This window comes from Canis lupus, chromosome 3 (assembly GCF_048164855.1).
Source record: "Canis lupus baileyi chromosome 3, mCanLup2.hap1, whole genome shotgun sequence".
NCBI lineage: Eukaryota > Metazoa > Chordata > Mammalia > Carnivora > Canidae > Canis > Canis lupus.
In genome coordinates, this window is record NC_132840.1 from 68,214,470 (window position 1) to 68,229,172 (window position 14,703).

General features: G+C 43.0%; 1 protein-coding gene across 1 annotated transcript; it reads left to right on the forward strand.

Annotated features, from left to right (window-relative positions):
* Positions 1-1,555: 1,555 nt before the first annotated feature.
* Positions 1,556-8,647, forward strand: PTS (6-pyruvoyltetrahydropterin synthase). Its single transcript, XM_072822023.1, has 6 exons — positions 1,556-1,685; positions 3,082-3,161; positions 4,414-4,436; positions 4,814-4,870; positions 7,404-7,474; positions 7,664-8,647. Exons 1-6 carry the CDS (start codon positions 1,591-1,593, stop codon positions 7,785-7,787), a joined length of 450 nt encoding a protein of 149 aa, XP_072678124.1. The 5' UTR covers positions 1,556-1,590; the 3' UTR covers positions 7,788-8,647.
* Positions 8,648-14,703: the final 6,056 nt, after the last annotated feature.

The window sequence follows — 14,703 nt, forward strand, 5'->3', positions numbered from 1 at the left end:
CTGCAAATGTAATGCCATACTACAGTAACTGAATAACAGCAATTTATCATAAGTTCTTTCAGGTTTGTATTTTTTATTCTTTTTTTTTTTTAATTTTTATTTATTTATGATCATCACACACACACACACAGAGGCAGAGGCAGAAGCAGAAGCAGGCTCCACACACCGGGAGCCTGACATTGGATTCGATCCCAGGTCTCCAGGATCATGCCCTGGGCCAAAGGCAGCGGCCAAACCACCGCGCCACCCAGGGACCCCTGTACTTTTCATTCTTAAGACTCCATTCAAAATGAGTCAAGTATTCTATCCTAGATGTGGTCAACGCCCAGGAAATACTGTTTTATTGTAGGATCTTGGATGAGTAATTCACTTATCTGGGCCCGTGTTTTCCCATTGGTGAGAGGACTGAACTAGGTAGTGTCTATCTCAGATATTTCCGAAGTTCATCCCTCGAGGTGAACTCGAGGTGGGGGAGAGAATAAAAATATCTGAAAAGGTGTTAAGAAAGGTTGCTCCATGGCAATACTTTTTTTTTTTTTTAAGATTTTATTTATTTATTCATGAGAGACGCAGAAAGAGAAAGGAGAGAGGCAGAGACACAGGGAAAGGGAGCAGCGGGCTCCATGCAGGGAGCCCAGTGTGGGACTCGATCTAGGGACTCCAGGGTCCCGCCCTGAGCTGAAGGCAGGCTTAACCGCGGAGCCACCCAGGTGTCCCATGCAGAGTATGTAGCAGCAGACAGGAGACATTTGAGAGAAATCACCTTTTGGAGGCTGTACGCCTGCCACTCTCATGATTTAATCTGTCCTTCCCAGTACCTGGACCCCTGCCAGCCTCATGGTTAGCTACTGGGTAAGTATTTAGTGAGGGAATGAATGGAGAAAACAGGGGGCCTAAGACTGGGAACTGCAGGTAGTGTGGATACTGCTCATAAGTAAGTGTGAGGAAACGAGCTCCGTTCACTGCAGAGGTGTCCACAGAGGGCCGAGGATGGCTAGGGTGTGTGTGTGTGTGTGTGTTCATGACTGGGTGTGTTCACACACAAATGGCTTCATGTGTGTGGATGACCAGGAAAGCTCGAGAATTTCCCCTAGTAAGAAGAATCTTCACAAACAGTCCAAAGGTAGTATCATTCCCGAAAGCCAAGTGGTCCCACATGTGCCCTGAAATTCCCGCTCCCTTTATGCTGAGTAGTTTGGATCTGGGGCTCATCTCAGATTACGCAGCCAGTGGCGGTGATTGTAACGGGGCTTCCTGGAAGGCAGTGGCAAGAGCACCTCAGAGAGGCCCCTCCAGTGTCCAGAGAGTACCCAGGCTGACCCTCCTGGCCCCGAGTGGCCTAAAGCCGAGCAGTCCTAAGGAAAGCCATCCCTACCACCTCTTCTGACCTCGGGGAGGTTTGCCCGGCTGAGCCCGACTTCAGGGAGACTCCCACCCTCCGGGACGCTCGCTTTACTGCCTCCAGGCCAGCAGGGGGGGCCAGCTGCAGCGCCGAGCCGAGAGAGCGGCCCAGGGCGCCGGCCGCACTGCGCAGCCGCGGGCGCGCGCCCCCCCCGCCCCCCTCCGCCGTCACCGCGGGAAGGCGAGGCGATGAGCGGGGAGGGCGGCGGCGGCGGCGGCGGTGGGCGCCGCAGGGCGCGAGTGTCCCGCCTCATCTCCTTCAGCGCCACCCACCGACTCCACAGGTGTGGGGCGGGGCCCGGGGGGGCGGGCCCGGGGGCACCTGGAGGGCCGGCGATGGCGACGGCTGCGGGGCCGAGCGGAGGCGGCGGGGCGCGGCCGTCCCCGGGACCTCAGGGCCCCCGGGTCTGCGTCCCTCCCGGCACGGGTCCTTTCCGGAGGCAGCCCTGGGCGCAGGGAGCCCCAGACGAGCTGTTGCGAGGGCGCTGTGGCCTCTCGCTCGGCTCCCCGTCGCGGAACGAGGAGCATCCCCAGCAAGGCCCCCCGTTCCTTCCCTGGGCAGGTAGTGGTGCCCGGGGCGCGGCCGCCCCGCCTTGTGTGCGGGGCGCGTCCTCCGCAGCTTCGGGAAGGGTTCGGCGAAGTCACGTGGTGCCGAAGCCTCTGAGTAGACGTGGGCGAGCCGGAGGGAGCGGGGGACCGGAGCAAGAGTCCCAGGAGGGCGTGCCAGAGCAGGGCCTTCCCACCCAGGCTTCACTGAGGATGCGTGGTTGATGGGACAGGTGCAGACATAAACATTCATTAGGAAGACTGTTTTCTGTGGGAATCCCTGGGTGCTCGGGCGTTTAGCGCCGCCTGCAGCCCGGGGCGTGACCCTGGAGACCTGGGACGAGTCCCGCGTCGGGCGCCCCACACGGAGCCTGCCTGCTTCTCCCTCCGCCTGTGTCTCTGCCTCTTTCTCTCTGTCCCTCTGAATAAATAAATGCCATCTTTAAAAAAGAAAATTGTTTTCTGTCCAGAACTACAGCTGAGTATTGTGATTTTTAAAAGTTCCCCCTAATTTGAATCCCGCTCTTGGGATTGGCGAAGTGGCCAACGGGCAGTGGTTAAGGCCTGATAGTGCGAGATGGTGAAAGAGGAGAGGTAGTGGGTCATGTGATTAGTTTTCAGGAGAAACGCGATTTTTAAAAAAGATTTTATTTATTCGTGAGAGAGGCAGAGAGACAGAGGGAGAAGCAGGCTCCTCGTGGCAGGGAGCCGCATGCAGGCAGGATTCGATTCCAGGACCCCGGGATGACGACCTGAGTCAAAGGCATTCGTTCAACCACTGAGCCGCCCAGGTGCCTCAATGCAAGGTTGTTAAAGAGGAGATGTAGTAGGTCACGGAACTATTTTTCAGGAGAGGGACTTGAGCATCTAGATGAGTTGGAGTCTTGCCATAGAACAAGGGTGTGGGCTTGGTTGATGCTCATTTGTGCTGTACAGTAGCCCAATTAGGGGGCATACACTGGTTCCTGACAGCTGAACAATGAAGTCCAGTTGATTTATGACTCTCCCTTTGGTGAGCTAAGGTAATAATAAATTGTGAAGCTTTTCAAAGGCAAGAGCAAATAAACATAGGGAACAGAGAAGGTGTCTGAACTTGTGTCATGTAAATTTTTTTTTCTTTTTTTTTTTGGTCAGCAAATCTCTGAGTAATGAAGAAAACTTGGAACTGTTTGGGAAATGCAACAATCCAAATGGCCATGGACACAATTATAAAGGTGAGAGAAAAACTGATGAAATTTTAGCCCTTCCAATGAGGATGAAAGTATGATCAGCAAATACGGTTTTAATAAGTAAGAAACTTTACGGACAAAGCATATTTGAGCCTTAAATGAGAAGTTACCTGGAAGTTCAGAATGAAAAAAAAAATCTGTTACCTTGGTTGGATGTGTCTTAAATTTTACCTTGCAAGTATCTGCTCTGTTAGAGATAATGAATGGTTTAAACAGGTTTTTCTTCCCCCTTGGCCTTAGTGTGCATAATGAGATTCTTTTGGCACCGTACTTCCTTCTAATTAGGTATTGCTGAGGCTAATGTTAAAATTAGATTGTATTAAAAAATTAGATTGTATTCTTTGAGTAAATAATGACTGACAAAAGGGAGATATTGGCTAGGAATAGCTGTATGGCAGGAAAATAGGTTGGATCTAATACTGGCAGCAGTGTTCCAAGAAAATAATTTATGCGACTATAAGAGACTTGATTCTTTGAGATAAAGCTGATATCTCAAAAGAACAGCCCTGTAAGCTATAGAGTATCAACAGCGTATAGTTCAGTAGAGTAAAAAGATTCAAAAGGTATCGGAAGATCAGAATTTCTAGTTTAGTTACTGCCTCTTACGTGATCTATGATATTTATCATTCTTAGTTTGCTCACTTATCACATAATACCTAATGGTGTTTGTATAAAGCTGGAAAGCATATATAAAGGTCACTAATTTGTAAAATGCTCCCATCATCATTTTTCAAGTGCTTCAGACAAGCACTTTGTTAACTTACAAAGCATCACCTTAAACGGTATATAGGTCCTGTGAGAAAAGGGATCAGAGTTTTAGGTCAGTCGTGGTTTTCCTTGCTGAGAAAGGTGTTGCCCACTATTGGGCCATCTCCGTGTGTTGCTAGATGTCTTCCTGTGCATTTTCTACTTTTGCAGGCAGTGATCAAGCAGCATCTCACTATCTAGTGGACATTCCTACGTAGTGCATCAAATTCATAAGCACAGTGTACACCCTTTCTGGCTTTGGCTGGGCTCCTCTGCCTAAACAAAGCTCCTGCTAAGCTTCTCTGTCTTGGCCAAGTCTTGCTTTGGTTGATAAAAAGATCTGAACCAAAGGAACTGCTGTTTTAGGGAAAATATAAATAGAACATTGCAGGGCAGAGATCTAATACTTAATTTATGTTGTTAACTTGTGTTTGGCTGTTTTCTGTTGAAAGTCATGTGGTTTTTTGGTATTCTGTTTTCTTTCCCATAGTTGTGGTGACAGTGCATGGAGAGGTACGTGCTGAAAATAGCTGTGTGATTTGTGCAGATTGCTGGGCTCTTTCAGCCAACGTGATGGATTCTGTGTTGAAAAATTCTGTTCAAATCAATATTGCTTCAGTGTTGGCCTTTGTGTGTGGTGAGCTGCTGGCATTCCAGGCCTTTCCTTTCCCGGAGGGTTATCTGTAATGTGCTATCTGTGGACAGGTTGAAGAGCAGCACCATGAAAGGGGCTCCTGGAGCACCAGGTGTTTCCATACTGAGATCAATGTCCCGGGAATGAAGGCAGATGTGGGCACAATTTCTGCACATTGTATAGCTTTTAATAATTTAACAGAGGTTTAAATATGAAGATAATATTAGATTAACATTCACCTTTGTTTATTCTTTAGATTGATCCTGTTACAGGAATGGTTATGAACTTGACCGACCTCAAAGAATATATGGAGGTAACGTCATGGTGGATGTTTATTATGTATGGTCCTCTAAGTATATTGGATGGCCCCCTTATCACTCCCCAACCAAGTATCTGCAGAGGTTCCATGACCTTGTGAGTGGAATTGGGTATGGGAGTAGGGAAGTAGTTGGAGGAACCATTCTCATGTTTTTCTAAAGGTGTTTGGGTGATTTAAAGGAAAGAAGTCCCAGTTGTATTGCAATGATGGGAATAGCAGTAACAGGCTCATCTTGTATTTCTTGCTGGCGTATCTCAATTTCCTCTGTGTAACAGATTCTGCCTTTCTTTCAAGACACAGCTTTTCCCTTGAAGCTTTCTTTTCCTTCTCTGGATTTTCCTTATGCCTTTGATCATAGATCTTTAACACTACCCTGTGTTATTCACTCTAGTTTTAAATTCACTGAGGCAGTTCACCATAGGGATGACATAGAAGAAGGAATTCAAAGACTTGCTGACTGTATCATAGAAATCCTGCCTGGTCAGAGACCTTAGAGATTATCTTTTTTTTTTTTTTTTTCCTTAGAGATTATCTAAACCAATTTTTTCATTCCGTAGATTAAGACTAAGAGAGGCGGAAGAGTTAACTGACTTGCCTTAGGTTGTGTGGTGAGTCTTTTACAAAGTTGGGAGTGGACTTCCTTCTGTCCAGCTCTGTTTTTATGATTCCATCATTTTACCTATTTGTTCATTTCTTCACTTTAACTCTATTCCTTTCTCTCTCTCTCTCTCTTTTTTTTTTAAGATTTTATTTATTTTATATGACAGCACAAATGGGGAGCAGCAGGCAGAGGGAGAGGGAGAAGCAGGGCCCCATGAGGCAGGGAGCTAGATTCAGGGCTTGATCCCAGGACCCTGACCATGACCTGAGCCCAAGGCAGACACGGAATTGACTGAGCCACCCAGGCATCCCCTCTGCTCCTTACTCTTGTTTTAGAATCTGACATTTGTCTCATAAAAATGCTATTAATGATCATTACTGCTTCCATGGTACTTATCATCTGTATATTCAGCAAGTTTGTCCACTCTGTATCAGTCTTCGGGCTAAGTATCAGGAGTACACAGATGAGTGTGACAAAGTCCTTCCCCACAGAGTGCTTTTTCTAAGAGGCAAACAGTAATAAATGGTCAGTAAGGTTCGGCTGAATAAATGAAGAAGGAGGGCACCTGGGTGGCTCAGTCGGTTGGGTGAAATGACTCTTGATTTTAGCTCAGGTCGTGGTCTCAGGGAGCTGGGATTGGCCCTGCATTGGATTCTGCATTCAGCAGAGAGTCTGCTTCAGGATTCTCTCTCCCTTTGGTTCTTCCCCTGCTCACACACTCTTCTCTCACGTAATTAAATAAATCTTTAAAAAAAGAACAAATGAATAAAAGATTCAGTGTATTCCAAGTACTTTAGGAAAGCTATGAAGACAGAATTTTTACATTTATTGGGGACATAAAATATATATGGACACAGTGCTGTACAATACAAGACAACAGTATAGGAAGTATGAGGTGTCCCATGCATGCATATGACCACATGCTAGAGGAGAGGTTCTCTGGAGAGGACTCTTCCCCACTTTGTGTGTCTGAGGGACACCATGCAGCCCCATCAGTAACAGTGACTCATTGTGGCTTAGATAGTTAAATCAGAAGGAGCCTGTGAAAGAAGCATTGACAGAAAAGTTGGGACCCAAACTGGATTTGAAGAGAAAACAGGTATTTTCTTGATTTCCATGTAGAACAGCCTTTCATTTGATTTGTTTTACAGGCTATTTAAGACTTAACTCTTAAAAAAAAAAAAAAAAAAAAAAAGACTTAACTCTTTTTATATGGTTCTGGTTTTGCTCAAAAAATGATTACCATTATTATTAATGTACCATTCTGGGATCAATACCACTGGAAAATTAGATTGTTTTTCAAATGTATAGATTTTGTACAATAGCTAAAAGTAAAAAGTTAGAATAAGGCAGTTACTGCCCTTGCCACTAACAAGGGAAAACACTGTGTTAATATATATAAGCATTAGGAAACAATGGTCTCCACAGATTTACATTTTTTTCCTCCCAAGTGTCCAAGACCATTCTTAAATTACTCCTCATAGCAGAAATTTAGAACTGCTTACGTAATTTCACTTAGTCTGCTTTGTAAAATATACTACTCACTGGACCCTAATGACATTGTGGCTCTGTGCAGAAGGGAAGACTGTATGGAGAAGTGTTTTTGGTAACTTTTGGGACAGCCAGTCACAAGGTGTTAAACTCAGTTCTGAATCATAGTGGCTGGTTCCAAGAAAGCTCCAGTGAATCCTCCTGTACTTGTTAGTTTCTTACCTCTTTGCGTTTGTTAATAAAGAGAACTAGTCATGGTGGACATCTGGGCCTTGCTTTATTTTTCAACTTTAAGCGTTGAGACAAGGAGGAAGTTCTTAAAAGTATTGAGTTAGTGGCTAACTGATGAGGTAAGGTTTAGGGGTGAAGATAGAACACTTTGGAATTTGAGTCTGAAAGGGAATGAGTGGTATCCTTCCTTTGTTTTATCTATAGGAGGCAATTATGAAGCCCCTTGATCACAAGAATCTGGATCTGGATGTACCATACTTTGCAGATGTGGTAAGGTGAGTCTGATCATCTTGCCTTATGTACATAGTAAGAAAGAAGAATTGCTGTTAACATTTTATCTGACTGCTGCATAATTTCTGAAGTTTTAATATTCTCTTTTAACATCTAGAATTTCTGTTCTCTATAAATATCAAAAGTGAAATTTTGTATATTTGTCTTTGATCTTCTTTCTTTTTTTCCTACAGCACAACAGAAAATGTAGCTGTATATATCTGGGAAAACCTCCAGAAATTTCTTCCTCTGGGAGTTCTTTATAAAGTAAAAGTATATGAAACTGACAATAATATTGTTGTCTATAAAGGAGAGTAGCTTTTAGGAGATAATACTGTAGAAAGACTAATTTCTTTCTATTTGAAAAAGGTCTTCATCCCCCCGGACTATTAAGTCATCACATACTTGTTATGCCTTCACACTGTGTTCTAGAGTGCCCGATTGATTGAAATCATTGTGTGTAGGACCTGTTGTAATTGAAATCTATCTTAAAACCAAACTTGTAAAACATTCTGATTATCATTTAGAGAGTCTTTTATCTATAGATTAAAAATCACTTCATTTTCAGTAAAATGTTGTGGTGTGGAGTTTGAAAGCAAAATAGATCAATTTTTGTTTTTCCGTTATCTCATTTTTAATACTCATTTTTTTGGTATAATATAAATGGCAGAAATGTTTATAAGACTTATAGTAGGTGAAACTTAAAAATACAGGTGACCACAGAGTCCAGAAACTGACAACATATACTTCTTCCTTGATTACTTCTCAGATATGTAAGGGCACAAGTTTATTCAGTGAAAATGAGACACACAGATCACCTTGGCAATGTGTTGTAGGTGGATATACAAGGATTGATGAAAATACTGCTTTAAGTGAAATTGTTGACTGCAGTTTTGCATATCTTGTTGAACTATGAATTGCTAGTGAGGAACAGCATGTTCATTGAACATTTGTTGGAATATCATTGGACTATTATGTATATTTGTGTATGTTTCCAGACCTTATGGCCACCTGAACAATTTTAATTCAGAAAACTGAAGAATAGTCACATATACTAAATCTTATTAAATAATGAAAAGGATATATTATACTGTAATGCATCTCTTATATACAGTTTTTCCTAATTGACCTCATTTTGTTCTGATCATTAAACTTCTACCTGCTTAAGTTGAACTGTATTCTTGGCATCTGGTATCTTTTCTTCATGAGTAAATCCACAAGAATATATTTGCTTGGTTTGCCCAAAGAATTGTTCCTTCCTGTGTACTCATTCGTATTCTAAACTTCTTAAACATAGGGTTTTATTTTTCTCTCCACATAGCAGCTAGTACACAATAGATTTTCAGAATGTTGCTGCCTGAAAATAGTAAAAAGACTTGTGCGGTGATTACTATACTAGAAAATTTTTCAAAGGAGTGTGCTGTAATTTTCGAGAGTTAGGGGGTGCCTGGGTGGCTCAGTTGGTTAAGCATCTGTTTTCAACAATGATTCATCATGATCCTGGAGTCCCTGGCTTACATCCCTTCTCTGAACCCTACGTTGTCTAGCTCCCTGCTTAGCAGGGAGTCTGCTTTTCCCTCTGCCCTTCACCCCACTTGTGCTTTCTCTCTTTCAAGTAAATAAGTAAAAAAAAATTTAAAAATTTAAAAAAATATTTTGGAGATTTAGTAATGCAGGAATTTTATAATAAATTTTGGTAATAGTGCAGTGGCCACTTAATTAAATTTGAATGTGTTTTAGTAGTCAGACACAACTTTTGTTATGTATGCATGTTTATTCTATATTGATTACTTAAAAGACAGGATTTTTAGTTCCCACAGATACCATGCAAGGTGCATATTATTCCCATTTTACAGATGAGAAAATTAAAATTAAGAGGGTTTAACCACTTGCCTAAGATCAGCCAGCAAATAAAGAGCAAACTGAGGGTTTGACACTCAGGGTCTGTCTGACTCCTAAACACAGACTCTAAACAAAGGGTAATAGGATAGTGTGTGTATATTTGAGGATTTTTTAAAAAAGATTTTTATTTATTTATATGACAGAGAGCACAAGCAGAGGGAGTAGCAGAGGGAGAGGGAAAAGCAGATTCCCCACTGAGCAGGGAGCCAGACATGGGGCTTTATCCCAGGACCCTGCGATCATGACCTGAGCTGAAGGCAGATGCTTCACCTACTGAGCTACCCAGGTGCCCCAAGGATTTTTTTTAATCTAATTTTGTAGATCTGATATAGAAATCATTAGAAAAACGTTATTTTTCTTAGTAGCATGGAAATTCCAGGTGTTTGCTGTTCATAAATTGCTTTGAGAGAACATTTTTTTTTCTACTTGTTCTCCTTAGAAAAGTGAGAAATCTGTCTATCAAACGGAGAGAATGAGTAAAGATATTATGTAGGTGATTTTTTTTTTAAAGATTGTATTTATTTATTCATGAGACACACACACACACAGAGAGAGAGAGAGAGAGAGAGAGAGAGAAGCAGAGACACAGGCAGAGGGAGAAGCAGGCTCCATGCAGGGAGCCTGATGTGGGACTTGATCCTGGGTCCCCAGGATCAGGCCCTGGGCTGAAGGCAATGCTAAACCACTGAACCACCCAGGCTGCCCCTGTAGGTGATTTTTTATGTCTTCCTAGAACCTGCTGTCAGAGACCCTAATTGAGCTGTATTGATAACTATTGCTTTACCTTCTTGTGTTCTCACTACCCTAAATTTCTTGTGGGCAGAGTCTTTATTCTAAGCAGAGTATCCAGTAATTTTTTTTGTTGATTAAATAAATGAATGGCATATTGATAGAAACTGTTGAAATTTTGTGGTCCCCTATACATAATAGGCACTTGGTAAATGTTTCTAGAATAGAATAATGTGAGAGTTTCGAGGCTTGAATTCTGGTCCTCATGACTGTTCAGGTATTGTCCCTCTCATCTTAGAGCCTTAGTTTCTTCATAAAATGAATGCTTGGACCTGATGCTTTCCAAAGTTGCTTCTGCCTGTTGTCAGATTTTATATCTTTGTGATTTTAAATACTAAAGGAGTACATATTAAATTAGACAAGGAAGAAGGTGGGGTATCATGGGGGTGATGAGGTTTGGAAAAGCTTAGTAGAGAAGGTCAGTCCTGAATGGTCCTTGAAGTGATGGGGTAGGGAGGGTGGCCTTGGGAGTTCAGGAGAAAGGAAGGAATACGTACTGGATGGGTACAGTTCCTTCATGAGGATGCTTGTGGGAATGGACCAAGTATATTTGGGGCAGAGCAAATAGATTTATTTTAATAGAAGGGTGATGAGATGCAAGCAGGCTAGGAAATATAGGATGGGGACAGTCTGGAGGCCTTGAGTATCAGTTTGGTTCTTAACCTCTGAGAAATAAGGAGCTGTTGAAATTTGTTTGCTTTTTAAGGAGGATCACTGGCTGGACCCAGGGAAGTAATGAAATCAGTTGCAAAGCCATTATGGGGATCCAGATGTGAGGTGATGGTGGCTAGAACTGTCAGGGCTCAGGCAGTGGAGCGGCAGGGAAGGAGGGCAGAGCTAACACGGCGGTGCCTGCAGTGGCCTCAGGCATTTTGCTCAGTACTTTTTATATTACCTCACGTTATCCTTATGGTCACTCTGCAAGGGGAGTGGGCTAGTTATCTACTGCTACACAGCATATTACCCCAACATCGTGGCTCAAAACTGCACATTTATCATTATTATCACAGTTGGAATGTGCCAGAAGTCTGGATGAGTCCCTGCTGGGACCTCTGGCCCAGGATCACTGACAGGCTGCAGTCATCTATCCCCAGGCTGGATTAGGAAGGGTCAGCTGCCAGCTCATGGGATTGTTGACAGGGTTCAGTTCCTTGTGGGGTTGTTGGTCTGAGCCCTCAGTTCCTCCCTCCCTTTCTTGCCACAGGGGCCCCTGCATAGAACAGCTTACAACAGGGCAGTTTGCTTCCTCAGAGTGAGCAGGCAAAGGGCAGGGAAAGGGAGTGATAGTGAGCACGCGCCCCAGCACTGCGGAGGCCACAGTCTTGTGACCTAATCACATTTCTAGATTTTGTCCCTTAGAAGCAACTCACTAAATCCACCCCACACTCTAGGGAAGGTGCAAAGTGTTGCGAGGACCGCAGGAGAGGTGGCTGGGGAGGTAAGTATGGGGAGGGGGCGCTGTCATGCCCTCCCCCCCCCCCCCCCCCCCCCCCCCCCGCCACCACAGGGGATTAAAACTCATTTCCTTTTACAGGAGTGAAATATCCGAGCAGCAGTGGTTGTTTCCAATGAGCATGGTGGGTTTTGTGGGTAGATACACAGATCTTTAAAGCATGGCATTCTTGAAATTAAAACCCTCTCTAAGGTGAGAAATTGAGAAAAATTATATTGACCATATCACTGTGAACAGAATGACCAGAACTCAGCTGTCACTTAGTCTGAACTGGATGTAGTCACTACCAGTGGGTTATAGAAACGGCCAGAATACGATCAGTTGTATATGTGTGGCTACTCATAGACTAGATCTATGGTAAGTGTCCATTTTTTTTTTTTTTTTTTACATTCCAAACTTTTATATTCCTTCTGGAAATAGAATTATTTTAAAGGTGGGAAACAGATTGTGCTCGTTTCACTTTTGTTATGTCTGGGATATTTCTAGTCTCTCTTGCACACAGAAAAATCATTGTTAGTTTCACGCAGTTTAACTTTATAGCAAGATTCTGTTGCAAGACACTTTTGGAAACTGTCCCAGATAAACACTCTCTCCACATAGCTGCAGAGAGAACTGCTATCACCACAAAAGAAAAAGTAGGGGGGGTGGTTTGTGTGCTGGAAGGAGTTTCAAAGCGGCAGTTAGGCTTTCAAGTAGCTCATCAGTTGATTTGCTTCCTTCAGAATCTGTCCCCCAAATCCCACTGGCATTCTGTCACTATCAAGACAGGAATATTAATCATTAAAAAAAAAACAAAAAAAAAAGCACTGACCTTTTTTTTTTTCTTTCTTTTTTCCTTTTTTTTTTTTTTTTCCCCCGGTTGGCTAAAGAAATGACATCCCAGGCTTGTATACTTCAAGATGCCCAAGAAACAAATCCTCAGCATGTCAGCCCAAGTTCACCTTCAAGCAGCCAGTTTATTAATGAAAACTCCCAATTTAGTGAAAGTATGAACTCAGTATAAAAATCCTTTTCACTTTTCACAAATATCACTGTGGCTGATGACAACCTGAAGAAATAGAAGGGCTAGTGTTGTGATTCACCTCTTAAAGGTTTACTTTGCCTGCAGAGAGAACCTTTGGGTAGCGAGGTGCTACACGGACATCTCAAAGTTAACATTTCCTAAAACGAAATCCCAATTTCCTCCTTTAGATTTTATTCTTTGCCAGTCTTCCCTGAAAATGCTGCTACCATCCATTTTTTTTTCAAGCCAGAAATCTGGGTATTGTCCTGGGTTCCTACCAGTTATTTCTAATCATCAGAAAGTTCTATTGGTTCTACTTCTAAATATGCAATGTTAGAGATGCCTGGGTGGCTCAGTGGTTGAGTGTCTGCCTTCAGTTCAGGTCCTGATCCCAGGTCTGGGGATCGAGTCTCGCATGGGGCTCCCTTCTATGCCCCTCCTAAGCACAAGGAATCCGCTTCTCCCTCTGCCTATGTCTCTGCTTCTCTCTCTCTGTGTCTCTCATGAATAAATAAATAAAATGTTTTAAAAAAATGCAGTGTTGGGGCACCTGGGTGGCTGAGTGGTTGAGTGTTTGCCTTTTGCTCAGGTTGTGATCCTGGGGTCTTGGGATCGAGTTTTACATTGGGCTCCCCACAGGGAGCCTGCTTCTCCCTTGCCTATGTCTCTGCCTCTCTCTCTCTCTGTGTGTCTCTCATGAATACATAAATAAAATCTTTTAAAAAATAAAATATGCAATGATTTTTGTCTATCTCTCCATTTTCAGTGTCATTGCCCCCAGCCAAACTGCCCTTGTTTCTTGCCTGGATTATTGACATGGCCTCTTTGCTGGTCTCCTGCTTGCCCTTTGGTTCTCTTCCATATTTCTTTAGTTCTCTCTTCCCTCCTATTACCGGTTGAAAGCTTTCTCTTGATTTTAAAACAGAACCGAAACTTTATGCTTCATATGACCCAGCCACTGGTTCTCCACAGCCTCCATCTGGAGAGCTGGTCACACTGGCCTTTTTTCAAGTCCTAAAGCACATCAGTTTCATTCCTACCTCAAGATCTATGTATTTTCTGCCCTTCTGCCTGGAATGCTGCCCCCTCACCCCCACCTCCCACCTCTTTATAAAGCCGATCATTCTCAGATCCCAGCCAAAAGATCCCCCTCTTGCAGAAGCCTTCCTTGGCCACCTTGTTATTTTCTGTTGTAATTCCTATATACTCCCCTTTCTCGCAGTCTCAAAACTTTTACCTATATTTCCTTTTGTCTCATTTATTTGCTTACTGGTTTACTGTCTTTCCTGATCATGGAGATGTCACATTGCCTTATTACTCTCGTTTCGCCAGAACCTAGCCTAGAGCCCCACTACCCAGCAAGTGCTGAATAATTAGTTATTGAATGTGTGAAATCGCCTGCCATCTCCAAAGAACAGGTTGAACCTGGTTAGGTAAACATTTTGAGATTTAATACTGAAATTTCGAGGATACTTCCCATAGGTGTTATTCTTTATGTATTTCCATTTAGAAGACAACCACCACAAAATAAAAATAAAACCCCCTAAGTATTTCTCCAGACTTGGTTATATGACTGATTTTATCTTCCTGGAGATTTTCTATTTCCATTTGTGAGTAAGAATTACTTTAGTCCTCAACTACTACCTTAACTAAAGACAAGCCAGCTTTCTGAATCAAGGATCTTTTAGTAAATTTGTATCCTCATGGCCACACCATCATTTGGTAACTGCCCTTAGGTGCTCACGGACAAGGTACTCCCTTTAATGGCAGGATAAACCATAAAGATTGGTGGGAAGATTAGTGGGGAGTAGGTTTGCCCCAGGCAGAGAGAGCCTCAGCTGGTATCACAAACAATGCTTTTTATCATTCCATCTGGTTGGCTCCTAAAAGCAGGATTTTTTGCAGAGTGTAGAACTAAATAGATCTGTGGCAACACTGGTCAAGGCTCCATTCTCCATTCTAGAAAACTATTTAGAAAAGGAAAAAAAAAAGTATGCAACTGAACCAGATTGTGGGGTATAATGTTTTCCATCCTCATGGAGATTGTGTTGTTAACCAAATTAAGGTTGTTGGTATTGATTGGCTTA